This window comes from Oxyura jamaicensis, chromosome 1, assembly GCF_011077185.1.
Source record: "Oxyura jamaicensis isolate SHBP4307 breed ruddy duck chromosome 1, BPBGC_Ojam_1.0, whole genome shotgun sequence".
Classification (NCBI taxonomy): Eukaryota; Metazoa; Chordata; class Aves; order Anseriformes; family Anatidae; genus Oxyura; species Oxyura jamaicensis.
The window spans coordinates 176,914,612-176,925,260 of record NC_048893.1 but is presented as its reverse complement, the minus strand read 5'-3'; the positions used below and the strand labels follow the sequence as shown (position 1 = coordinate 176,925,260).

General features: G+C 44.1%; 1 protein-coding gene across 1 annotated transcript; it reads left to right on the top strand.

The window, feature by feature from the left end:
- Positions 1 to 463: 463 nt before the first annotated feature.
- On the top strand, positions 464 to 8,433 carry DLEU7 (deleted in lymphocytic leukemia 7). Its single transcript, XM_035337604.1, has 2 exons — positions 464 to 946; positions 8,227 to 8,433. The coding sequence occupies exons 1-2, from the start codon at positions 464 to 466 to the stop codon at positions 8,431 to 8,433; spliced, it is 690 nt and encodes a 229-aa protein (XP_035193495.1).
- The last annotated feature ends 2,216 nt before the right edge of the window (positions 8,434 to 10,649 follow it).

The following is a 10,649-nucleotide window of genomic DNA, read 5'->3' as shown; positions in this document are numbered from 1 at the left end:
AAAACCAAGATAGGCTGAAAAGTTTTGATGGAAACCATGTCCGGGCATTTCCAGTGGTTGGTGTCACTTGGAGGCACTTGGTGTGGGACACAGAAGCCTCCACCAGATCCATGCTGATCATCCCTGAAGCCAGGAGGGGTTTGAAAGAAAATCTTTTCCTTCTGGCCCTTTTAAATTCCTCATTGAAGCACATTGTAAAATCCTTCAGCACCCAGCTTTATAACACTGCCTTCAGAGGGCTGAGGCCGCACCTTGAACGGGCCAGGCCAGCGGGGAGATTTACGCCGCACCCCGCTCTGCACCCAGCCAGGGATGCGCAAACCTCCCCAAAAACTGCCAAAATGAGCCTAGGGCGGGACAGGGCAAGCGGCCACCCACTGCGGGGTGAGAGATAAGGAGGAGGGAAGGGGCCTAACAGGGTTTAAAAGGCTGCAGCCAGGCCTGGAGCTAGGAGGGGAAGGTGATGGCTGGCCCAGCTGTTCTGCTCGAGGCCCTTGAGCACCAGGCAGGGGCTCTCCACACCCTCCGGCTGGTGTGGGGAGGCAGGGAGGCTGCTACAGCCTCACATCTTCCCCTCAGTCCACCACAGACTTCCCTGGCCCAAACCAGGAGCGCTGGCAGGCCTGGCCCAGCTCGGTACAGCTCAGGAGGGGAGATGGAGGTAGCCAGGTTTGGCCAGGCTTGGGAGTTGGAAGAAGAGAGAAAAGCCCTGGGGAAAACTCCCGAGGAAGATGAAAAGAGTGGAGACCTAAGTCCCCTCAGCCCAAGTGAGCCCAGGCCATACATGCTGTCCCAGCCTGGGCTGTTGAGGAATGAGACCCTTCGAGAGAAGGCTCTGCGCAGCAAGCTGTCCAGAGTAGTTGATGCGACTTCCCGACTCATAGAAGTAGAGCAGACCCTCTTGCTCCCTCTCATACAGCAGCATCCTTTTCCTCTCCACCCAAAAGTAAGTAAGGGAGACACAGAAGAAATATTTTTTTCTCTCTTTCTTTTTCTCTCTCTTTTTTTTTTTTTTTTTCTTTTTTTTTTTTTTTTCTCAAGCTTTTTTTGTTTACAGAAAGGCTGTTGACTGCACTGATAACTGCATGCGCTGGGTCTTGCCATGTGGACTGGAAGAGTTTCATGCTAATTCATTTTCATTTAAGCCTATAGCTTGCATTAGAGTCAAAAAGCGACTGATTGTTCAGTGTAGTTGCATCGCAGGGGTTCAAAACACTTCTTGTCAGAATGGAGGTTTGCTTGCATGCTGAGTAGCCTGGAAAGATTACTTAGAGCTTTTTCAAAAGCTAGTTTTAACCTCTTTCCTAAAAGAGACAAAAAACAACACCACAAGATGCAGCAATGTCCTGGAAGTGAAACACAACCAACCAGCAGAGCTCATGGCCATTCCATAATAATACACCATACATCCAGCATGTGAGACCCAATGAAAAAAAAAAAAAAAAAAAGAAAAAACCTTCAGTTTTCTGATAAATGCAATAATTATGTGTATTCACCCAGGAAGAAATTCAAGAAAAAGCCTAGATATGAGCTTGCAAATGATAGGTTTAGGGGTTAGTTAAGGAGTCCAATATGTCTCATTTCAAGTCAGATTATTTTGGCATTGCCCCAGAACTCTTGCCTTTGGATGAATCTTGAGACTATAATGTAGAACAAGATGGCAGCTCTTAGCCAATTTTTGGTAGCAGAGGTGCATTCCACAGAAACCCCATTAGTAGGTGGCACCAATTGCTGGGCCAGCTAAGCTACGGCTAAAATCTGATCTTTTATGTTGACCTCTCCAGCACAGACCAGCACCGTGTGGGAAGCTGGCAGGTAGGGAAGCGGTAAAAAATTAGCCAAAAAGTCTGGTCTGGTGGATAAATGTTTGTGAACAAAATTTTGCTATGGTTTCTCAGTTTTTGGTGATACTGAGACATCACTGCATACTATTTCCACCAGTGCTTGATTGATGTACTGAGTCTGACTGTCTTTGTGCTTTCTCATGGTTTGTGAAAAATCAAATCCAAGCTATCTCAAGTCAAGATATAATTCACTATTCAGCCACCAAGAATCAGAAACAACCTTTGAAAATTTGGGTCCAAATCACCTAGAGATGGAATGTGTGATATTGGAAGCTGTATATGAGTGTGTTAAAAATCAGCTAAAATTGTTGGACATCCCTCTTCAGAAATGAGAGAACAGTGATAACTTGGACATTGGTAAAACCAGTTTTCCAGTAAGACTTCTTCATTGCTTGTAATTTAAAGTAAACAAGACTAATGGCATTTGTTTTTGCACAAACAGATGCTGGATTTATGAAATACAGCCATCTCAATGAAGATTTTATTTTCTTCCTCTTCTTTCCCAGAACTAATTTAATATTACTTTTGTGAAAGTATATATTTAGACACCACTGGAAATACAGTTTACTTTGGATTCTGGTTTTCCTATTCCACTCAAAGTTAATTTATATTTTTTTCACTGAAAACCCATTATCATGACCCATTGAGCTCCAGGACTTTTCCCCCTTCCCTTTTACAATAAGGTTACATCAATTTTGCACTAGGTTTACGCAGACTCTGCATTACGGATAACTGACCCCTTAGCTGTGAGTAGTTTCACTATTGCAGATTTGATTTAGAAGCAAATTGGATTTCAAGGGATCCATTTATACTATAACCTCTTCATAAATTCAGATGAACAAACCTTTAAAAATAAGCTCTTAGCCAATGAGTTGGCCAGAATCCCTTCAACATGGAAGCCCATGGTAACATACCCTTCCAGTCACTGTTTTTAGAAGGAAAACTCTGGTTTTATGGCTCAGAAATAATCATGCATGCTAGTAGTCAGTATCTGACACTTCTTGTTTCTTTATATGTTTACGCCTCTTTCTGGGCCTGATTGACAGTCCTGACTTTATGGTTTCTCATTCATTTTGGGGTTGTTCCTTGGTTTTTCTTTATCAATTTACAGTATTGATATTGGTTTATCAACTGAACTGGTTAAAAAAAATTGTCCTATACTATGGCCCCAAAATAGATAGACATAGGTTTGAAGAAAAAGAAGACTTAAGGAACTGGAGGAACAACACTTAAATTGTCCATTGCCTGTAAGTATTGGAAATATGTTCTGCTGTGTCCCAGTACATGTTAGACAGCATTGGTCCTTAGCAGTTAAAAGGTGGGCATTAATTTCTAATGAAAAGTGACACCTTTGCAAGAATTTGGAGCAAATCCTTTACTAGTGACAGCAAGCATGTCATTACCAATTTTGCATGCAGTACGACCGCGAAGAGACTGCTTAGCCATGCCGTCTGTGTGAAGATGGGAGGGCGAGAGGCCCCTTTCCCCCTGCCTCGGGACACAGACGACCGCATCACCCCGCTGCCTGACCAGCTGTTTACTGGCATCAGCACCCACAAGAAACTCCTCGTGCCTTCTGCCTCCACAAAGGCTCCCTGTAATAACGTCCGCGCTTTCTCTCTTCCGTAATTACACACTGCCAAAGCGAACAGAACAGCCTTTTTTAACGGAGGGAGAGATTTGGTATTTTAAGCAGCAAGTTGAGTGCATTTGAAAAGGAAAAATAAAAGGTAGAAAAGCTTCCCAAAATAGCAGTGTGTGGCTTGCCCTGGCTGTGCTCAGGTGCAGCTATGCATTACTCCAGCTTTTTGATAACATCCTGTCTCCTTCACTAGAGTTACCAAGGGGTCGCTCGAATGGTACTAAATCAGAAATGTGTAGCAGATTGGACTGGGCCAATCTTGATGGCAGCCAGCAGGGAGTGGAATATAAATCATACTAAGAAGTTAAAATAGCCGTCCCGTTTGCAAAACAGTCACGGTATTTTCGTTAAAGGGGAAAAGAAAATACTGTCCTTTAGAGGTGCCAGATTGGCAGGGCAGGATAATAAAAAAAACTTCTGACTGTGCAAGTTTCTGCTGCCCCTGTGCTGTGGTGCTGCTGCTCTGCTGGCTGTGGAAGAAGGAGAAGGTCAGGGTGGCAGGCTCTGGGGGGCAGCATGAGCAGACCTGCACATTTACAGTAATCCCTTTGCCCTAAATATCCCATTGGGGTGAAACAGTGCAGCTGCTGTTAAGTCAGCCCACTGGCACTGAACTTGTACTGGGAGCAAGTTGCTTTGCTGGGGCTTGAGCAGCAGCGTGAAGGCAGCCCTGCTGAGCTTCCCACAGGCAGGCAGTGGTGCCAGTCACTCTGTTTTCCTGCTGTATCGAAACCCATCCCTGGGGATCAGAAGAGAAACCTCAAATTCAGTGCTGGCCAAACAACAGCACAGCATCGGGCATCACTGTGTTGGCCACAGGTGGACACAGAGGTATCGTGCTCCCCGGCAGAGCAGCCAGCAAAGTCTGGTGCAGCCAGGCACGAGCACAGGGCTCTTCACCTAGGGGATCTGCACATTTTGGGGAAGGAACACGGAGGGGATGGTTGTTAATATCTGACATATCTAATGGTACTTAATAAGCTTGTTTTCTGCTTGCTGATTTCCTGACACAGATCAGAGATCAGTTCTCAGTGACTAGTTCTTCCTTATGCAAGAGATCTGAAGACTGATTCATAAATAATGACTTAGGGGTGACGGAAATGAGATAAATTGCTTTCATTAGAATTCGCATAAAACAGCAGCAGACTCCTCGCTTGCCACCACGGATTGAACAAATGTGCCAGCCAGCACGTTTTTCATTTTGCAGTCACTGATATTATGAAGTTGTTCCTGGACCTAATAGCTTTGAGCGTTCATTTTTAAAAGTAATTAATATGAAGGCTGATCCTGGAAAAAATTGCCTCACCCTCCATAAAGTTATTTGCAAGCTGTAGGCATTAATACTCGTTTGTGTGGATATTTTTTTTAAATGCTGACAAATGAATGATCTGAAGCTTTTCAGGTGAGGAATTGCCTCCAAGATCTTTCTGGAAGCTCGGAGGAAATATGCCTAGGTGGTTCCATTTTATTAATACGATAGTGCTGCACTCTGCATGCATCTGCACCTGCTGTGTTAGAAGGAGGCTTTACAACAGCAAACCGCAGAATGAACTACACTAGGGACTTGGGGGATTATTTTTTCTACAGAAATAGTAACTTTATGAGAAATTATTAACGACTCCACCATTTTTTGGAGGTGCATATCTTAAGAGAAATCTCCCAACTGCAACTGTTTTAGAAAACTGGGGGTGAGAGGTGGGTACCGACATGAGGTGGGGCTCATCAGTCTCTCAGAGGCTTCCCTGCAACTTATCTGAGAAGCTCAAGCTGTGTTCCCTTCAGTCATCTCAGAGAAGGAGGCACTTCCAGTTTCAGCTCATCCCAAAACAGGCATCTGAGGTCAGATAAGCCATTCCTGTCTCTTTCCGCTGACCATGTGCAGAGTCTCCAGGAAGAAGCTCAGGCTCAGACTTTTTACTCAAGGGACACCACAGGAATCACTTTTTAAATGAGAATTTCAGTCCTCCAGGAGTTGAGCCATGCTGATAAATTATTCTGGAAAAATAGTAGGGGTGGAGGCACTGAGTTACCAGGAATGGACATTAGGAGCTCTGGCACTCCAGCCCCAGCTCCCAGATTTTGGCCTGCTGACCACGGAGAGCATCCAGCACCTGGAGCAGGGCACCGCCGCTGCCACTCTGTCCTCAGTGGAAATTTTTTCTACCAGGGTGCACGGAGATTAAGCAAAAATGTTGAGGGTTGGCAGCCGGCCAGGGTCTAAAATTTGAGCGTGCTAAAGAAAAAGGCAGCTGTCTGTTAGAGCCAGCTGTAGGAGTCTGTTTGATGGGTCAGGTTGGCGTTTCAGAATAAAGTAAAAGATGGAAACAAGCAGTTTGTATCTCCTGTAAAGGAGCCTTTGTAAGAGCAGCCTCTTAATAAACCTGAAGCAAGTTGGTGGATAGGATCAATTTTACGTTAAGGTTTGAAAATAAAAGTCGGGCCATCAGAAACATCCTGAAACTTCAGCCTACCACTGAGTGACAACTGCATGAAACAGACCCAGAGCAGTGGAAAATTTTAAGCTGTAAATTAGAGAGCCTTGAAAACCAGTAGGCCCTGCTGTTTTTATTCTGGGGGAGGTTCTTTATTAACTCATCTGTCTAAACATATGGATCTTGACAAACGAAAGCTGCAGGGAGGATCCGCTCCTGTCCTGCAATTGAAAACACTTAAAATCAAAACACTGCAGATATTCCTGTTAGCATCTCCTAAATGGTGAAATACCACACGAACCGCTGCTCTCTATCAGTTCAGCTCACAAGGGCCCTGTTTCCTGAAGTTAAAACGGAAAGAATTTTTAGTCTGAAACTTTTTCTTCAGCTAGTTACAGCCCGCTTTTACTGAAAGGAGAGAGATAAGTCAACTTTTTATTCTCTGTCATGTATCCTAAAGTTCCCATGTGCTGGACACCTGCAAAAGCTAGCAAAGCCAGCTTGTTTACTTAGCACAATTTATTTGACCTTTTAATATATTTGAGTAAGGATTTTATACCTAAGGCAACTTTACAAAACAGATTTGAAAGGTGACCTTCAAAGGAAACATCAAAATCTTTCTGAAAAAGGAAACTTTGGAAATATATGTGAAAAAGGCTGCTTTTTTTCAGCTAACCTCCTGACTCAGGACTCCCTGGCTTTTCAGCCCAGGGGCGTACCAGAGTGATGAGTTCACCTTGCCCACAGCAGACCCACAAATGCTGTGGTACAATACCTAAGGGCCCAAGAACGGTGTCGGATGGCTAGTTTAGATATTTCCATGCTGAACGCCTTCTGTTTGCTGGCTGGGGCAGCCATGCGGCACTGTTTTCAATGCTAACCCACTTTTTCATCCTCCAACTGCAAACCATTTATGCTGTTACCATTATGAAGTTGGGATTGTCTAGGTGAAATGGAGTTCCACCTTCAACGAAACTGGTTTATTTGTTTCTTTTAATAACAAAGATAGACCCACAATAAGTTTAACCTGCATGCTTTTAAGAAAAACATTAAAACTCAAATTCCTCTCAGATAAAAGCACAGGCTGCTACTAACTATAAGAATAAAAATGTCAAGTAAAGACGGTAAGAGGTGCCACATGCTATGGGAGAAGGTTCCCTTGTCCCCTACAGTTTGTCCAGACACCTTCATTGTGCGTGGGACTTTGTGAAGGCACAAGCTGTGCCTGAGGCCACATTTCCACATCCATCTTAGGCTGGCAGAGGCTTATCCTGCTGCCAGATGTTTCATCCTCTTCACCCCCAAATGTTCATTCCCACCATTGAGCTGCTCCTCTCTTCATGCTGACACAGCCCTTTCCTAGATCAAACCAGGCTGGGGAAACTTTGTGAGTTAAAGCTCTGCTTTTGCCACCTGCTCCTACCCATTTTAGGCAGTGGTAGGAGCAGATGGGTGTAGGAAGAGACATTTTTCTTTTAGCAGATGTGTGGAGTAGTTGTACACCAACTCACGAACCTACATTGGCCCTGCTCAATGGCAGGCAAAAGGTTGTCCCTGCCAGACAATGTCCTACAGCCAGCAGCACTACAGGTCCTTCAGGAGAAAATAGCTCCACTTACATGTTTTCTAAATCAGAGCAGGAAGGGCTATCCAAGAGCTGCAGTGTGTGACATTCCTTGGAATGGGTGAAGGAGTGCATTTGCCCCAGGCAGTGCAGGTGTTTGAGCAGCACTTCTCACACCCTGCTACATCAGAGGGACTGGGAAGCCTTCATGCTTCATCGTGGTGTGCAACTGGCAGGGCTGTCGGGGTCACCTGCCTCACTGGGGATGCCAGCCACCTCTCAGATGAGGGACACCACACAGAGTGGTGCTTCAGTGAGAGCTGCTGTCACAGAGTGCCCTTGGGAGCCATTGGGGGCTCTCCAGAGACATCTGGGTATTGCGTTTTCCTGAGGTCCTACCCTCACCTGTCAGGTTACGGGGAGTTGAATTGCTGAGGACAGCTACTAAAGCTCTGTCTGGTAGAAACAGAACTAAAATATATATATATATATAATTGCTGATGCCTGGGGAAGACAAATGACCCTTAAAAGTGAGTAGGTGAAACTGCTACCCAAGGCTTCCTGCCAAGAGAGTTTGAAACAGCATTTAATGGTTACACAACATGTATCTCAAAACTAAAGATGTTTCAAACTAAATCAGATGATGAACATTCATGGTTAGGAGGTTTCTGCCTAGAAAATCATGCCTAGAAAACTTGGGGAAGCATTATTTTTTCACTCACTTCTTTTTGTTTTTGCTTTTAGGATAGCATTGAGTTTAGAAACATCTGTAGCCACATGGCTTTACAAAGAGAGGGACAGCAATTTGAGAAAGACCTGCAAGAAGCGCACCAGTGTTTGAAGACCATCATTGAGAAACTCCTTTGGTCACTGGCAGTTTTCCCCTCAGAACATTGTATCCCAGTCCGATCTGCTCTGAGACAAATCCTGCAAAATCTCCTGGCAATGTGAAGCAGCGGACTGTTTGGCCAAGGAGCAAGTGATGCATGTGAGCTGTAACGGTCCTATAAAAATAACAGATAACTTGAAGGGTGAATCCTGGAGATCTCACCATAGCAAGAGTTCCTGCTGACTTCACATCAGTGGAGACTTCCCAGTGGAGATGATGTTCCTGCAAAGTACTGGATAGCCTTCTCATATCAAACTCATACCAAAGTCATATAAATGGGAGCTGGGAACATCTCCAGAAGTTGCTCTGGAAGAACAGGAATGTGTTCTCATACAATAAAGTCTTAAAATGAAGACTGAAAGGTAGAGGCTGAGATGACAACCATTAGAAATCTCTATATTTTCATCACAGCTCAGGAGAATGTGTTTCCAAGTAATTATTTATGGAGTGGATGCTTGGTAGAGACAGAGAAAATATAGGGTGTAAGTATGGACCCTTCCACGAGAAGGTATATGGCCTGCTTACACCGCAAGTAAAGACAGCCTGCTAAATCTTTATTGCATTTTACCACAGAAAGCCAACAAATCAATGGAAAGGTGAAGGTGTAGTATCTTCCACTGAGAAAAGAAAATGAAAAAAAGAAGAAAAAATATGTGGGACCTATGGGATCAATTGCTTTAAAGCAATAAAAGGTCTTGGTAGATGATCCAGTGGAGGTAAATGGAAAGCAAAGCAAAAGAGGCATTAACACGGTGAAGCAAAGGTATTTATAAACTGAGGTGAAACATTTGTGAAGATTGCTTTGCAGAGCTTTCTCAGCCCCTGTGACTGTGTAGCAGACAGCATAAAATTCTGCTCTCCTGCTGCCAAATCAGGAGGGTTTATGAAGTCACTTACTGCTGTCAAACAGCTGCAGCTGTAATGCTGAAAAGAGGCATTTTTGCAATAAGATTTAATGTCTGTGTGATTGCTGAGCAGGAATAACGGCTTGTAAAACTTTTTTTTTTCTTTTTTCTTTTTTTTTCTTTCTTTTTCTTTTCTTTTTTTTTTTTTTTTTTTCAAAGGGATAAATTAAGCTCCTTTTAACTGTGATTTGGGTAGTAGGTGAGGGAATTTTGTAGATTATGAGATAGAAAAGTATCTCTTTCCATTGGCTAGAGGAGTGAATTTCCACATGTGATTTTTCTTTCTTTCTTTCTTTCTCTCTCTCTCTCTTTTTTTTTTTTTTTTTTTAAATGTGTGATCATGAACATCATCAGCTGAATACTTTCCGAGTGTGGTTCCATGCTCTGATTGATTTGCCATATTTTATGTTCACACTTTAAATGTTACACTGGTGTCATTCTCACAGCTATAATTAAGGCTACCTCAAAACACTTATTCACTGGCTCTTAGTGTGAATGCAGACAACTGCCCCGGGTTGAAATTTTGGGGGATGTCGCAGCTCAGAATTCATTTAGACATTGGAAGAAAAAACATGAAGGTTGGGTCAGAAACAGGTATCTCCTTTTTTTTTTTTCTTTTTTTTCTTTTTTCTTTTTTTTTCTTTTTAATGTGACTCCTGCCCTCAAGGGAACTGGGGAAAAGGGCTCTGTTGGTGCAGAATATGGTGGTGGTTGCCGCAATGTTGTGATCTCCGGGGCAACACAGAGCCCAACAGCAGGCAGCAAACAAAACAAGGGGCTCTGGGCTGGGTTCACACAATGGTGTTACACGCATCCCTGCTTTGGTATCTGTTGTCATTGGCACCACCCTTCACAGCAAAGGGACAGAGGCCTGAAGAAGTCCTGTGAAATGAGCTTTTTGGCCATTTTCAGCCAGGAGAGGAAACCTGGGTGAAGGCAGCTTCAGCCCTGAGGTGCCCCTGCTCTGTGCTCTGCAGAGGGCTGCTGTCACCCCCCTTCGGTGTGACAGCCACCCACTGGAGCCCTGACCCACCAGCACTGGCTTCAAGGGGCTGCTTCTTCATTTCCCACCATTTAGGCAAGTCTCTCTCTGTCTTTCTACAGTTGTTTCTACCCGCGTGGCTCAATCTGATCTCATGCACCAGCCCTGAGTTACAGTTCCTTCACCAGGGCATTAGCCCCAGACACAAATATTTTCATCCTTAAAATGGCATTTAAAAGAAAATCTTCCCGAAGGGTTCTCTATGCTCTTCACTCCTATCCACTCCAGAGCACCACAGCCCTGGTCTGAAGAAGATCAATAGCAAAATCCCATTGACTTCAGCAGGGCCAGAATTAGAGCTACACTCTCAAGGTCAAATCTCACATCATCA

What these genes read in the sequence shown, in the direction of transcription:
- DLEU7 (XM_035337604.1), top strand. Translation starts at nt 464, where the DNA reads ATGGCTGGCCCAGCTGTTCTGCTCGAGGCCCTTGAGCACCAGGCAGGG. An exon ending in CTTTTCCTCTCCACCCAAAA is followed by an intron (nt 947 to 8,226) that starts GTAAGTAAGGGA and finishes TTTTGCTTTTAG; the next exon opens with GATAGCATTGAGTTTAGAAA.